Source organism: Nycticebus coucang, chromosome 10 (assembly GCF_027406575.1).
Source record: "Nycticebus coucang isolate mNycCou1 chromosome 10, mNycCou1.pri, whole genome shotgun sequence".
NCBI classification, from domain to species: domain Eukaryota; kingdom Metazoa; phylum Chordata; class Mammalia; order Primates; family Lorisidae; genus Nycticebus; species Nycticebus coucang.
The window spans coordinates 26,403,965-26,421,349 of record NC_069789.1 but is presented as its reverse complement, the minus strand read 5'-3'; the positions used below and the strand labels follow the sequence as shown (position 1 = coordinate 26,421,349).

At 41.7% G+C, this 17,385-nt stretch overlaps 1 protein-coding gene across 1 annotated transcript in view; it reads right to left on the bottom strand.

Annotated features, from left to right (window-relative positions):
* Positions 1–16,917, bottom strand: part of LOC128596366 (formin-2-like) — a 275,022-nt gene extending 258,105 nt beyond the window's left edge. Inside the window, exon 1 of the mRNA XM_053606029.1 lies at positions 15,117–16,917. Within this exon, the coding sequence (XP_053462004.1) occupies positions 15,117–16,692 (1,576 nt within the window). The 5' untranslated portion in view covers positions 16,693–16,917. The remainder of the gene's footprint in view (positions 1–15,116) is intronic.
* Between the last annotated feature and the right edge of the window lie 468 nt (positions 16,918–17,385).

Below are 17,385 nucleotides of genomic sequence, written 5' to 3'. Positions count from 1 at the left end.
CAGGGGTGTGACCACCCCATTACATTTTCACCCAATCTGTCCTAACATCTCTAGTGATTGTGAATCGCTCCTTTTAAGACCACCCCGTCCTTGACTGGACATTCTATAAAGGACAGACTCCCTTATGTTGGCTCACACAAAATGCTAGCAAATCTAGCTCCTCCCTCCTGAACATACTTCAGGCTTCAAATTTGTTTTTGTAGTCCTTAGGGAATTTCTGGAAAATTTAGACGCTATTATTAAAAACCCTCCTAAAAGTGAGGGGGATGAGTATTTAAAAATACATTTTGGCGGTATATTTTAATAAGATTTAGTGACTGTCCAGATATAGGGAGGACGAGGAAGCAGTTAACCTGCAAACCCTCCAGAGTTCCAGCTGAAGAAACTGGAAGAAGGGCTGACTCAGAGGGTATTACCATCCACCAGGAAGCCATCAATGCATAAAAGAGCAGGCTGGGTTTGAAAGAAAGATCAAGTTCAGTTTGAAACTACTGCTATAGTCATATAAAAAGATTTTTAAAAGACAATACAAAATTGTCATCTGGAATTCACAGGAGAGAGATCTAAGCTGGAAATCTGCATTTTGAGTTATCAACATACATAGAAAGGATTCCTCAGGGTAGATGTTCAGATGGACTACATTTGAAGCCTGAGGGAAAGCAGCATTTAATTAGGAAGGGTGAGGTGGAGGAAGATTGTATGAAGAAGCCAAACTAGGGAGAATTACATAATGGATATTCATGGATGAACATTTTTCTGATTGGATAAAATGTTATATAGTTGTTTAAATCATGTTTTTTTAAATAGTGTTTTATTAATGTTGAATATAAAATATAACCTACTAAATTATTAGTAATGTTTCTGGGTTTTAGGATTATGGTTCCCCAAAGAAAGCATGGAACATATACAAAAACTGATCATATACAATGCCCAAAAAAGCTACAAATTTAAAAACAATTGACTCAATCTATACTATGTTAGATGACTATGTTTCTATTATTTTGCTGTAAAAAAAAAATAAAAAGACTCCCTTTAAGAGCCCATAGAATTATAAACTATAGACATCATTAAATAAAAGTTCAGCTAAGAAAATATTCATAAGGCAATTCATACATTGCTTACCAATGAAAATATGTCTTTACCTGAACAATAATAAACTAGAAATAAAAGTTAAGTTTCCATTCCCATTAGTGATAAAATGTATGAAGCACCCAGAAAACAAGTAAAAAATAATAATAAACCTTCTGCGGAGAAAAGTTTAAATTCAGTTAAAAGAACACCAAAGGTAATCTGATAAACGAAGAGCTCTTTCACATTATTGGAAAAGATATTATAAAAGTGACAATAGTCCTCAATTTATCTGTAAATTTGATAAAATCCCAACCAAAAACCATCAAAATTTTTAAGAAATTCAACAACCTATTCTAAATTTATGTGGAAGACGACAAGGTCCACATTGATGGATTGAGTTAACTTTTAAAAATGCTTCTCTTTGAGATAATCAGACATGGTGCAAAGTTACATTTATAAGAACCATATGGTACTTGCTAAAGATGGAAAAACACAAATAAAAAGGAAGAATAGGAACCTCAGAAACAGACTTATCTATACATGGGAATGATATAAGGATGATAACCATAAATCAGTGAGCAAAAGACTTTAGCAGGTGATGTTGGAAAGACCGCTTGCCATATGGAGGAAAATAAAACTAGATCCCTGCATTACACCAGCACTCAGAGGGGCTCTAGATCAAACACTTAAAGGTAAAAGATAAAATGATAAAGTTAACAGAGGACACATTTGTTTTTTGATTTTGTTTTTGTTTTTATTTTTGAGACAGAGTCTTGCTCTGTCCCCAGGCTGGAGTGCCATGGCCTCACCCTAGTGCACCGGCAACCTTAAACTAGGCTCAGGGGATTTCCCTGCCTCAGACTCCCAAGTAGTTGTTAACTAGACACGTGCCACTACACCCAGCTAATTTTTTTCTATTTTTCATAGAGATAATTGGGGTCTTGCTCTTATTCAGGCTGGTCTTGAACTCCTGAGCTAAAGCAATCTTCCCTCCTTGGGAAGTGCTAAGATTACAGGCATGAGCCACTGTGCCTGGCCAGGAAGACAGAATTTTGATTAGGAGAAAGAGAATTTAAATGTGACAAAAACAGCACAAACCATATGTTAAAAATAGATTGGACTGCAACATAATTAAGTATTTCTGCTCAACCAAAGACATTACAAATGTAAAATAAATAAGTATCAGGAGATGATATTTACAACATCTAAAAGCAATTCTATACTTCAAGATTAAATGGGAAGAGAGTTACTACAGGGTACTATTTCATTTACAGAATCTTGGAAAGCCTGGACAAAAAATGTTTTAGAATCTTTTCAGAAACCATTCACAAAGCCACAAATAGGAGCAGGCCACCAATGAAGTGGTCACCTCTTCTGTGATCTAAAGTCCTGTGCTCTAATAGCACACACCCTGCTGTTAGGACCAGACAGCCTCATGGTGGGCTGGACCTCTGGGAGTTCCAGAGCTGTTGTGCCCGCTGCAGCCACCAGCTCCCTGGATGAACCATGCCCTGCCACGTGGCTGATGCTTGGACACTAGACCCCTGCTAACATCGCCCTGGGAGAATTAGACATTTCCTCAGCTGTGCTAGAGAAAGCCATCTCAGGCCTCTCTGAAGCTTTCCAAATCTGGCACAAATTCATCAGACCTACATCACGTCTGAAACACAACCTCTCAGGAACTCTGAAAAATGTCACTTTTACATTTCTGCTCTCTAATGTAAGGAAAGAAGACCAACAGGAGGCTGAGAGACACTCTATCATATCACTAACATTGGTAATAGAATAATGCCTAGAATATGCAAAGAACCCCTTTGAATAAACAAGGAAAATCAGAAAACCTGACAGAAATGTAAAAGGATATGAACAGGCGATTCATGGCTGGGTAAATCCAAATAGCTAAAAATTTCCTCATAGGCATTATTCATCAGATAAAAACAAAGTAAAATGTAAAACGAGACACCCTTTCCTTCATTAGATTCATGGAAATTAGATAATACTAATTTGCTGTGCTAATGGAGCATAAACTTGGAAGATATTCTGGAAACTGATGACCTGGATAAATGAAGTAAACCTTTATTTGATGAGCTAGCAGTCCCACTCCTGATAGACATCCACAGAAATTCTCATACAGCACTCTGCATAGGAATATTCATTGGAGTTTTTTCTGTGGTGACCAAGAAGCACAGGCATCTAGATGTTCATTACAGTGAAAAATATTTAAATACAATCTAGAGAATGCACCCAGAGCCACCACACTGCACAACTTCAGGGGAACAAACGATTAAAGGCAAACAGTGCCCCCTGGTGTTACATGACCCGGAAGAACTTTCACCCCTAGGAATATTACACAGCAGTAGGAGGTAATAAACCAATGAAAATTCACCCAGAAATTTTTGTACATTTTTTTCCCTAAAGTCAACTGAGGTCTAGGGTGGGGGAAAAAGCATGAAGTCCACAACTCAAAGTATTTGCATAAACTAAACATAAATAGACATATCACCTACTTTACACAAATACCTACAATTTCAAGGATCCCAGACACATAAAAGCAGGTCTGTCTGTTGATGTGGCGGGCAGAACACAAAATGAAAATGCCGGGGATACAAGGACAAAAGGAGTTTTGCATTGACTAGGAATGGCAGAGCGTCACAAACCAAGGAGTATGCTTAAATGAATTTATTTTTTCTTTTCAGGGCAAACGAGTGTCAGTAATACCTAAAACTGCCAGACAGAACTATCTAAAGCAGTGGTTCTCAACCTTCCTAATGCCGGGGCCCTTTAATACAGTTCCAGGTTGAGAACCACTGATCTAAAGAATGACTGACAGTTGGACAAAGGAAAATGGAGACTAAAAATGAGGTGCTGAAACTGAAGAGCGCTACATCTTAATATATTTTAAAATATATGTAGTGCATTATGGCATGTGTATAAAAGATACAATAATTTATATGTGCTAAAGAACATACTGTCTTTATTAACATAGTTTATATTTATCATTAAAGAATTTAAACTTTAGCCTCCAGGCAATAGGGGAATAATGAAATGTCTCTAAACTGGGATGCCCCCATTAAAACTTTGCATTTTAAATATAAAGTTTACTCTCTTGCCTTGTTCAGAATGGAGTGGGAAAGAGCCAGGCTGTGGGCAAGACTATGATGAGGAGACGATTGACAAGGATCTGAGCTAGGAAAGGTAGAGGTAAGGGAACAGAAATTGAAAGACGTACGAGGTTAGACAATTAAGTTCGTGGACTCACCCTAGAAAAAGTGCTACATATGTCATTATTGAATAACATCAGTCACTCTGAGATACTCCTTTGGGGAAGCTATGTGCCGATGCCAGCACCTAGTCCACCCTTCAGAGCAATTTTGGAACTCTTTTCTGAAATGGCCATCAGAACTGGTATAATGGCCATCATTATACCAGGTGGGACAATTAAATTCACAAACTCATCCTAGAAGAAGTGCTACAAACCTTACTGATGAATGTCACTACAGTCACCAGATGGCCAAGGGGAGGACGTGGAAGGTCACCATAGTGATATCCATCCATGAGTACGTAGTACTTTTTTAGGATGAGTTCCCAAACTTAACTGTCTGATCTCATATTAAAGAGACATTTAGGAAAAGAACAGAGAAGAGGGAAAGATGAATTAGGTGTTAAGTATGAGAAGGAGAGAAGAATCAAAGAATATGGCAAAGATGGACAGCAATGCCTTGACTGGGGGACCCAGGAGGATGGGATGAATAATAACTGTAGTTTTAGACACATTGAATACCCTTGAGCAGGGGTATCCAACCTGCAGCCGGTAGCCTGCCTGTTGATTATTTGAAGACTGTTTGGCTTATCTGTGGTGTGAGATATCATGAAAAGTATGCCCTGGCCTTTCTATTGATCATCAACTTTCTTTAGTAGTTGTGCATTTAATGTGTAGCCGAAGGCAACTCATTCTTCCAATTTGTGGCAGAGAAGAAAAAAGGTTGGATGCCCCTGCCCTGGCCTGTGATATCTACATGAGGTGTGTCTGATACCCCGAAGAGAGCTAGAACCTGGCGGTACTGACCTAGCAGTCCATTGGTAACTGAAGTTGGTAATGCAGCCAAAAAAAGAAAGAAATGGATGGCTCAACTTTAGAGATTTAGTATATAGCCAAATCTAAAGTCACATGCTCACCCTTCATTATCCCTGAGGAGACGATATGAAAATGGTCTAGGAATTTAGAGTAAAATGAGTCTCCTTAGAGAAACAGTCCAAGTCCAAGAGTTAAGGCTCCCAAGATCAACTTTTCACCCACATCACATTGTCAGCCCAGTCAAATGTCTCTCCAGGTAAATCACTGCAGTTCTTATGCAATCATCTATGTCTATCCCCGAAATATTAAACTCAACAGAATCAACACACTTCCAGATTTTTCTAAAAATAGAAAGGAGGCAGATTAAACCCTATATCCTAAAAGAAACTGCAAGGGTACCATCCAAACATTTTATACCCTCAAAGCCATCTAACCAAAATAGCACCTCAAGGACAGTAAGATAGAATTGGCTTATAGAATAACATCTTGGTTAGCTGCAAAACGTAGCACTTCCCACAAAGAGCTCACATAACTTGCCCTCTCCAACCAGGAAAATACTGGTCTATGGGGAAAAGAGAGGCCAATTATCTACAAGCATATAAGTTTAAAAATAAGTTATAAAAGATTATCCCTATTGTTACACCATTGCTTTTATCACACTTTTAAAAGATAAGACTTCTGCCTTAATATTGAATACAAATGTCTCCATGGAGTATTCTAATGCATTTATTTGGGATCCTAAAATAGTTCTATTCTAGTCCATTTTCTTCTTACTGGTCTCAACCAGGCTATATTTCTTTAAGGCCAAAAAAAATATTTTTTACATAAATCGAAAACTTAGGAGCTTTCAAAATCTTTTATCCTTGTAATATGTAAGAACTTTTCAATGTAAATGCAGATTTTTAAATGGAATACCATTGAGTAACAAAAAAATCATTTGAATATGCATATGTAATAGCAGGAAAACCCGAAAAGATAATAAAAACCAATATATTAAAGTATGTTGAAGTCAGAGAATAACACTGTTTTTATTGAGCAGTTTAATCTACAAGGAAAAATGCAAAGCCTATAATCCATCCAAAAATAGGCGATGATTTACATTGCAGACAACGAATCTGGAAGGACTTGCTCAGAGTATTTTGTGCCAGTATTAGAAAGACTCAATATACTCTAAATTTGGGGGTCATACATTGCACAACACAGCTTTCCCCTTCATACAGTTTAAAAAAAAACAGGATCGGTAACTTACTATAATCACTACATCAGTGTCGAAAAATGTAAGGTCTTATAGTCACATGAGATAACAGCAGTTAAACTAGTTTAAATCTCCTTTGGCATGAATTGAAAACTGATCAAAACTATCCAGATCAAAACATTACTGCTCCTACCATCAACTATTAATATAAAGGATACCAAGGTGTCCTGACTCATCCTTACTCCATAGTACAATGGATCCTCCAGCACAGGGACTTTCTTTATTTCTAACAGTCAAGAAAAACTCTAAATATGCAGATTATCATTACGGTACAGAAAAGGTACCTGCAGAATCCATCATTTCTACAGAATCACAGTGTTGAAAAAGGAAACTTCCCTCCTTCTTGAAGGAGGAATCTTCCCAGAAAGATTGCGTTCACTTTTCCAATGTGGGAAACCAGGGTATTAAAAACAGTTAAGAAAATTATTGATCCCTATGGTGGCAAAACTGAAAAGGGCAGTAGATTGCAAGACTTCTGAACTTTTGCGCTTGCCGTAGTGCTATTTGTAGCTTACTGATAAACATTCACCACCACCACCACCTAAATCAACCTTTTAAAGGATGCAGAATTACTTTCCATACACATCCACTGTTATCACCAAGGACTACAACAAATAAGCCTTCTGCATGAAGTACAAAAAGAAACTCAACATAGTGTATTTAAGCATTTTGAGCATAATTTTAAAACACAATACAGGCTTGTTTTTCTCAAAAAATTTATCCCATTCCTCCTGAAAATAAGAGGACTATTTTCAGCCTGTTGTATCTCTGATATAATTGGGAATAAAGCTTCTAGTGCAGTGGTTCTCAACCTGTGGGTGGCGACCCTGTTGGGTGTCGAACGACCCTTTCACAGGGGTCACCTGAGACCATCCTGCATATCAGATATTTACATTACAATTCATAACAGTAGCAAAATTATAGTTATAAAGTAGCAATGCAAATAATTTTATGGTTGGGGGTCACCACAATGTGAGGAACTGTATTAAAGGGTGATGGCATTAGGAAGGTTGAGAACCACTGTTCTAGTGGGTCCATGGTATGCTACTGTTTGACTAGATGACAGAAGGATGGCAACCATTTTCCTACCCAAATGTCACTTGTAAGACATCTTGATAAAGGAGGAAAACATATTTTTTCCTCTGTCTCACCTACAGTGGAGCAGGTGCCAAAGGATAAATAATTCCCTAGTACAGTTAACATCCTCTTAAAGCATCCAGTAACTGTTATTATTTGTTCCTATAATTTTGTTGTTATAACTACCTCGCTTTGCTACCATTAAAAAATTGAGAAGTTATATTTTCTGTATTTATATTTTTAATATTAAAACACTTTGGAAAGTTTTCAGTCACTAAAATTATAGCCAATAACCATCAAGTCACAGGCAGTACTAATTTGTTTCTTCTTAATGGCCCCTTAATGCTAAATTTCATTAACATCAGGTTAGTACTTACGATACATAAGTAGGAATGACAGAGAAATAGAATTTTCTCTATTTCCTTTGCCTCTTCTTTTATTACCAATAAAACTTAGATTTGGAAGCTCCAATTTGCTAGAATATCATTACATTTTAAAATTAACCTACAGAAACAAGAATAGATGTTCTTTTCTCAACACAAGTTCTACTAAAGTATCAGTCTACCTCCACCACTGATTCAATCCCTCCTCAATGGAAAGAATTAATTTGATTTCCCCCAAAGGTTACCAATTTTGTAGCTTAAATTCAACTAGTTTTCATTGCCAGTTGGAAACCTGGATACCCAACTGGCCTCTATCACCACCCCCCAAAAATGATGAACAAATATGCACAACAACCTCAGTATATTCATTCCCTCTCACACAGCAAAGTACAGAAGAGATACATGTATTTGTAAATACATTAATGGAAGAGTAGACTTCGAATGGAATGGACGGATTCAGGAGAGCAGGCAAGGAGGAAGGAAAACCAGAAAGAAGCAAGAAAAAAGACCACAAGAAGCCTAAATCTAAGAAGCATGCTTAACAGTACACAGATCCTAAGTGCAAAGTCAGGTGATGACTACCAGTGAGGTCTAGCTAGAAAAGATACTGAGGAAATGGGAATCAATCAGCCCTATTCAGATGCTAAATCAAAAGGGACACACCATGTGTACCAAACTGCAAGACAAAGACAGAGTTAGGGCAAATGAAAGGTATGTTCATAGAACAGTAAGCAGATTAGTTTGTCTAAAGTAGAGCCTTCATGAAGGAAATCACAGGAGGGGAAAGCTGCCAAGTCAGCCGGTGGTAGCCAGATGCTGTGCAGGACAGACATGGGGAGGGTGTCAACTGCTGCCCCCTCTTCCCCGCTTCCCCTTTAGAAACCAGTACCTTCCCCCTAATCTCACAGCCCACCCTCCTGATTTGCTTTCCTTAGCCAAACCTGTAAGAAAACCAAACTTTCTGATAAAGTGATAAAAATGCTAACAATCACGGAAAATGAAATGGAAGAAAAACAAAACATGATACATAAGAGTTTGTATAAAGAAAAATGCTAATGAAGAAAAATAATAATTTTCAAGTAATATCTCATCAATTCATAACCCGCCAAGTCTCCATATATGATTTATGAGTTGTTTTGTTTTAACAAATTTGGTTCTAGCCACTTGGAATGAGGAAGTTTATTAAGACAATAAATCAGGTCGGGAGAGCAATCGGCATCTGCTGAGCGCCTCTCAGGAGCCAGGCAGAATGGCAGGGGCTTTAAATACACGTGTCAATTAATCTCAACATTATCAACTTGAAATGACCTACCCCTCTACCTTCCTAGATATGAGGAAAAACTTACGTGAGAGTCACTTAGCTCAAAATCAAAGCTAAGGCGCAAACATGACTAGATTTACAGTAGAGTAAGTACCACTGCCATCACCCAACTATGTATTTTCTCTACCTTTTAAATAGGATCAGAAGGAAAACACTAAAAGTACCTGTTCCATTTCAAATGCTCACAGCTTATATCCAAAGGCCTAAATGCACTTAAAACTAGGCCAGTCTTCAACTCAGAAAGCACTCATTAAAACCCATCACTGAAGCTACTGTGGTACTTGACTTCAATCCAAACCATAGTCTTAAAGAAACCATGAGAAAGGATGTTTCAGACCAATCGTAATGATTTAAGAGCAGTGCTTCCTGTCTCAGATGGTGCTGCCAAACCCCACTCTAATATATGGAACCCAGTAAGGCAGTATTTAGGGAAAAGGATACCATACCTATCACCCCCTTTTCTTTTATAGTAAGACTTTATATATCTCAGAGATAATTGTGACCTTCATTCACTTATTAGACATTAAGTGGACATCCATACCCTGTCAGGTCTTGCCGGCCTTAAAAAATTCAGTAGGACAGGGCAGCGCCTGTGGCTCAAAGGGGTAGGGCGCTGGCTCCACATGCCAGAGGTGGTGAGTTCAAACCTCAGCCCTGGCCAAAAACTGCAAAAAAAAAAAAAAATTCAGTCTGACAATTTAACAAGCCAAGTGAGAAAATGTGTATTCCTCGACTGGACCCTTGTCTCTGTTGATACAAAAAAAATCAAGGTAACCTTTAGAAAGGCCAAAATGAGAATCACACAATCCAAGTTCTAAATCTCGAGCACTTTATTTTCATAATTAGCTAGTTGTCCAAAAACTCACTGATCTACTTCGTTTCATTTTATACACATTAACAATAGATTTGGTTTTCTGTGAACATATCGTAGATGGGCCACTTAATACCAAAGTGCCCTTAGACATAGTACTTCCCTCTGAAACTTGGTTTGCTCTTTGGAAAAAATGAGGATAAATAGCTACATTATGTAATAAACCCACAGAGAGCCTGGCATTGAACTACAGTAAATACAACTAATATCATAATCATAGGGTTTACAAGCCAATAAAAAATTGATCAGAAAAAAATAAGTTATAAGAAACAGGGGGTGGGGGAGAGACTAAAGAGAGCTCTAAGAATAAATAGTTGTCAGCAAGGGACTACATAGATACAAAAACAAACTGCAAAATGAAGCCAGCAGCCTACACACTTCAATAGCTGTGTGGGAGGACATCCCTAATGTTTTCATAAGATGTAACAATGATGTGCCTGGAGAGGACATGAAGCCCTTTGAGACAGATTAAACTTTTATTTTTTGCATTTAAAAAAGACAAGCACATAAGTGACTCTAGAAAGAATCCCACCAAGAGTGGTTTAGCATCACTCATTTAAAATGTTAGCTATCTAAACTCTCATCAACTGCAAAGCTCTCTTACCAAGCTTCTGTTACAGTTAATGGGTAAAGGACCCTCTCAAATTTCAGAAGCAATTTTTTTAACCAAACACTGAAAAAGATTTATTTCAAACAAATTAGCTGCAAAGTATTTAAACACAAAGGCCTAAGACATCATCAGTTTCTTAATAGGTAAAACATGATAAAGTTTTGGTCTCCCTCTTAGCTAAATGGTTTTATATCTACCAAAGAGACATAAACATGTGCTGTGGCGATCCGTTTCCACTTGAATTTTCTCCCTATATTTGGAAGGCAGTAAAAAGCGAAAAACATCTGTTCTTTCCTGCAGAGCTGACAACTCTCATTCTCTGATTTAAAAATAAAAGGTCCTTATGGAAGCTTATAGATATAATGATCACCTGCGTCAAAGGCAGCTGGTGATTAATTGATTCAAATACATGCAAAATTAAGACCAAGAAACAACTCCCCGAGGACAAGCTAGTATTCCCCAAGCCTCTGGTCATTTCCAAGACACCCATCAAAAATAGCAGAGGCTAGTAAAGAAAATGTAACGCCAGATGACAAGAGTCAACAGCTGAGAAACAGGGGCCTGTGTCAATCTGGATTCAGTCTACCATAAGAATAGTTTCCATGTGAGCTGCCTAGAGAAAATCTGGTTCACTCTGGCCCATGATCACCCTTCACCCAGCCCCCAAGGAAGGCCAGATGTTCAACCATTAAATGAGTACACCTTATTAAAAACAGAAACTAGAAAACCTCATAAGGAAAGGCCCTAAGTCCTGTAATATTTTTAGAAACCTGTTTTACTCTGTATATCATCTTAAAGCTCTGAACATCCAAACAGGAACAACTAGCAAAGACACTCAGATGTGAATCAGTAGACGTAGCTTCCATTTCTGGTTCTGAATGAATGACAGCATGACCTTGAGAAAGTTCTTTCACGTCTTTATCTACCTCTGTTTCCCCATCAGTTATAAGGTTAAGTTAAACCTACTGATTCTTTTTTTTTTTTTTGAACAATGCCAACTGAATGAGATAAATTTATGGAAAATGCTACACAAAAAAAATAAGTGCTGGTCACTGGCCAATTATATACAACCATCAAATACAAAATAGGTGATGTCCACATTAAAATGACTAACAGTACTTTTTCTCTGAACAGTAAAAGAAAAAAAAAAATCTGCCTGGAGATGTCAACAAACCTCAGAGGCCTCCTGTTCAGGACCCCATTGAAAGCCCCAAATTTTGTATTTGTAAAAACTTAGTAAATTAAAATAAAGTGCAACTTCTAAGAAGACACTTTTTCTTTTAAACAGAAAACAACCCTCCCACTATTTAGAGTCCTGTGATCTCGCAGGGTGCTATTCTGCCCTCCTTTGTCAAGTCTTCTTTCCTTACTCCCTACTAAAGAGATGAGCCAACCACTGCATCCTGGATGACCCCAGCATATATAAAGGGGGGGAATGATGACCCCAGCACACTTACTCAGCATATATAGAGGGGGGCAAATGTATACACATTTGAAGAAAGGAAAAAACTGTATTAAAATTGGAATGCTCAAGTCACCTTTGATTTCTACAATTACAAATGATACAATAGAGAAGGTAACAAATATTATCAGTATATGCTGAGTACTATACTTTTTTTTTTATTGTTGGGGATTCATTGAGGGTATAAGAAACCAGGTTACACTGATTGCATTTGTCAGGCAAATTCCCTCTTACAATTGTGTCTTGCCCCCAGAAGGTATAAGGACACTTGTACTAGACTGTTTATTGCAGCTCAATTTACAATCGCCAAAATGTGGTAACAGCCTAAATGCCCACCTACCCAGGAGTGAATTAACAAGCTGTGGTATATGTATGCCATGGAATACTATGCAGCCATTAAAAAATGGAGACTTTACAGCCTTTGTATTAACCTGGATGCATGTGGAAGACATTATTCTTAGTAAAGCATCACAAGAATAGAGAAGCATGAATCCTATGTACTCAATTTTGATACAAGGACAATTAAGGACACAGTGGGGGTGGGGGAAGTGGAAAGCAGAGAGGGAAAGAAGGAGGGAGGGGTGAGGAAAGGAAGAGCAGAAAGAGGGAAGGGGTTGGGGCCCTTGCTGAGTACTACAATTTTAATACAGATTTTTTTCCTTTATTAAAATGTGTAGACATTTTTTGGCACCCTTTGTGTGTGTGTATATACACATATATAGGTATAAAAACATATCTGAGGAACCTCTGTAAGTTGACCACCCAAGGGACTGTAACAAAGTGGTCAACATAAGGAACTGGGCCTACTGTGTGGATATGTACATGAGGGGCACGTCTAGTCTAGGAAAATTATACCAACTGAAGAAGGTGGTCAATGTAGGCAGGTGGTCAACTATGGTCAACTACAGGTTAACATTCTACCGCCTGTATACTCCTGTGTACTGCACTTATTTCATGTCACCTCTTCATTTAGTCAGTGAACTACAGGAAGCAAGAACTATAATTTAAGGGTCTGTGTATTATATACCACTAGCATATTGCCTGGAATACAGCATATTGCCTGGCACAATGTGGCTGCCCATACATATACACACACACACATACATATAAATATGCATATATATGTATATATCTCACACACACAAATATACTTATCTACATGCATATACAGATTGTTATATACATATACATGCAAATATATATATTTGCTAAATGAATGAAATGAATACATTTCCAAAGTCTTATGCTACATTAAAATTATTAGTCATTAATAGTAATGATTGATAATGTTAGTGAATTATTTTCATTTTTAGAAAAATTTATAAATGAATGCTACCTCTATAAAGAGAAAATGAGTGCTTTCTTACCAACATTAAATTCACAAAAATTAACTCAAAAACTTTTCAATCTTCTTCTATCAAAAATGTCTTTTTTTGCTGCTGTTTTGCATTATTCTTATAATTTATCCAGCGGGTATAAAACTACAAACATCCCTTTTAACTGAATCTACCTGACAGAGAAGTGTGGAAAAGAAGTACCAAAAAAAAAAAAAAAGAGCCTGTGAAATGAATAGGAAAAGTGACTTTTTAATATAAACTTCTACAAATGCAAAATAAAAGTCCACAGATGAAAATAAAGATGTGGTCAATGAAAGGAGCAAAGCCATCCTCATGGAAAAATTTCATGTATGTTTTATAAACTGTAAACATAATAGATTTTGAAATTTTTATATTATACTTGAAATTTTTAATCTAATATATCACAAGCCTACCAGCACTCACATAAGTTTCATTTTTTTCTTATTCATTAAACTCTAACACTCTATTTCATTCAATAATTAAAAGTAGATGTTAAGTAAACAGGAAACAAACTCACACTTTACCAGTGGGCTCTCAGGGTAAGGCCCTGGGACCTGTATACCTGCATGCAATTATCAACTCATTATCATCTCACAGTAAACTGACCGCTGGCTGTGCTTCATGCTGCCTTGAGTGCAGAGTCTATAAGAAATGCTAAGGAGGAGAGGTATCAGTTGGACCAGACTTGTTTTTGGCCCTCTCATCTTCACTATCCACAGAGTACAGCCTGTTCCAACTGACCATGAAGCCAAATGAAAATTATCCCTACTATTTTATTTATTTATTAATTTTCTAAAAGTACATATTAGATTTTCCTGTTGTGACCACTTAATCTTGAGAAGTAGTAGCTCAAATCTGTAATCCTAGCACTCTGGGAGGGAGAGGCAGGTGGATTGCTTGAGTTCAGGAGTTCCAGACCAGCCTAAGAAAGAGTGAGACCCTGTTTCTACTAGAAGTAGAAAAAATAGCCGGCAGTTGTGGCAGGCGCCTATAGTTCCAGCTACTCAGGAAGCTGAGGAAAGAGGATCATTTAAGTCCAAGAGTTTGAGCTTGCTGTGAGCTATGATGATGCCAGAGTGAGACTCAAAAATAAATAAACAAGTAAATAGAAGTAGTAGACCCCTGACTCCTGCCAGACAGAAGCTACATGTTACATGGACATGTTCTCTACACTTACATACACACATATGTATATAAAAGGGGTTAGCGATCACCTTTGGATAGTACCTGAATAAATGATTTGTGCCTCCAGCACTGACCCTTGTAAAGGGAACATGAGCCATTCTGTTCTTTTTAATGCCCTGGTGACGAGGAAGGGAAGAGAAGAATGATAGTTTAGCTAACAAGGCAAAAAAGGAGTCTATATGTTTGGTGTGACTCAATGGACAGACCATCCTTTTCTTGAGATGACTCAGAAGAGACAGAACTAAGTCGTTCGCTATGAGACCTTGGAAGAAAATAAGTATGTCCAAGGCATTTCGCCAAGGGGGTTAGCTGGGCAGAACAGGATTCCTCATGAAGCGACCAGCCACTAGCAGGTCCCCGCCTTTCAGAGCCCTTAGAGGGAGGGTGGTTGGAAGCCCTGATTGGCAGACGACTTGCGACCTGGAGGCTGGCAGCAGGGTGCGCTCACCTGTGAACACGTTCTGGAAGCCATCTGCAGCCGCGGGCGCCCCAGACGCCTTGGCGGCCACTGTTGAGGACACCGCACCTCCGCTGGCATCCGTGGCCACACCGCGCTCCAGCAGGTGCGCGGAGCCTCCCGCCCGGGGCGCACGGGCATCCAGGTCCTCTGTCCAGTCTGCAGAGCGGCTGAGGCCGCCCGAAAGGCCACCATCGGCTCGGTGCTTTTTGGCCGGGGCGGCCGCGGAGGCCAGGGCAGTTCTGGGTCCCCGGCTCAGGGAGGGCTCCAGCCGCCTCTTGATCCTAGGGCTCTGGCTAGGAGACTGAGACGGGGAATGATTGGGCGAGCTGAGCTGCCGGGTGGTGGTCTTGATGTAACAGGGGGTGATGAGTGGGTAGGGCTTGAAGCAGCGCGGGCTGGGCGCGGGGCTGCCGGGCAGGGAGGCAGCGGTCGGGGTGCCAGGCCCTCGCGACCCCTCCTCCGGCTCTCCCTCCAGCCTCTGCGGGGCCTCTTCTCCCACCTCCCGGCCCCACTCCTCCCCTGGAGAGCCGCGGGGGGCATCCTCAAAAGCATCCTCCTCGCCCTCCTCATCGGTGTCCCCAGCCCTGGGCTCGGAGGCGCGGGCCGCGCTCTCCCCCGGTCCGGCCTCGGGAAACGGGAAGGCGGAGGACGAGGGCGAGTCTTCGGCTGCGGGCTGGGCCTCTGGAAGGCCAGGCGCTCCGGAGGCGCGGAGGGCGCCGGGGGACGGCGGCTGCCCGGCCACCGGGGACTTAGCGGCCAGGCCCTCCTGCAGGTCCGAGACCGCGGACAGCGCCTGCTCTGTCTCCACGGTGTCCGGGGCTTCCCCAGCCCCGCGCCGCGGCCCCAGCAGGAACTGGTCCAGGCCCAAGAAGGCCCCGGGCTGAGGGGAGGTGGCGGTGGGGGGCGCTGCAGGCTCCTCGGAGCCCTGGAGAAGCAGCAGATGCTGCTGCTGCTGCAGGCGGATCGCCTGCTGGATGTCTGAAAGCAAATCCTCTTGCTCAGTAGCCGAGTGAAAGCTATAGATGTCTGTGTCCGAACCTGAGCTGGTCCTTTGTCCATCCTGAGCCCCTGCTGCAGTTTCCAAATCTTCGGCGACCGCCCGGACGCCCACCCTGGCCTCAGCCGGACCCCCCGGACGGGTCACCTCAAAAGGGTCCGCACACTCGGTATCCGACAGGCCGGTCTCGTCCGCCGAGAGGCTGAGGTCCGGGGTCTTGGTGAGCACCGAGTGAGCGCTGTCCAGCTCCCCGGTCTGCAGGGCCTGCGAGTCCAGCACGTCCTCGCGGGAGCCCCCAGCGCTTTTCCCCTTGGACAGGTTCTTCCTGATCCGCAGGTTGGAAAACACCGAGGCTCTGGAGTCCGACTTGCTCTTCTTCTTTCCCGGCTCCCCGCCGCCTCCCCCTCCCCCCTTGCCGTGCCTGCCCAGAGCCTTCTTGCCCCCGCTCCCCTTCTTTGTGGCTTCCACATCCCTGGGCCCCACAGCTTCCTCGGCGCCGCCGCCGCCGCCGCCTTCATGCGAGGCATCACCTGCGCTCCTCTTCAGCTTCCCATCCTGGTTCCCCATGTTGCGATCCCAGCGCCGCGCCGCTGCGCCCCGGGCACTCAGGCCAGCCCGGCCCTCCTCGGCCCCGGGCGCTGACCCGGGAAGTCTCCCGGGCGAGTCAGGCGGCGGGGCAAGCCGCTGGGAGGAGAGGCCGGCGCGAGCCCGGCTGGCCCCGCTCGCATCTGCCTCCGCTTTGCATAATGCGCGGCGGCCGCCGTCGCTGCGGCTACGGCTGCGGCTGCGGCTGCGGCTCGGGGCCGACCGGGCGCGAACATGCTCAGTGCGGCGCGCGGCGCCCGCCAATGGCTGCTCGGGACGCGGCGCGCGCCTGGCTCCCCGCCCGCCGCCGCCCCCTCGGCCCGCGCTCGGCTCCACGCTGAACCTGGGCGCGAAACACGTCTCCTCTATCTGCGGGACTTTAACTTCCACCGTGCGAATCGAATGCATTGTCCCCGCCCGAAGAACTGGGCAGCTGCAAGATGCACTCCAAACTTCAGAGCTCCTGGCCCTGCCATGAAAAAGTTAAAGAAAAAAAGGAAAAAATTTTTACGTGGAGAAATACTGAAGCCGAATTTCAGATTAGAGGGGCCATCAGATCCTGGCCACTTACACGACCCACCCCCCTTCCTCTGCACGGCTCTTCAGTAAATGTTTGTTGAATGAATGGATTGTTCTGTTTCTGAAATAATTGATCGTCCCCCTGCACACTGTTAA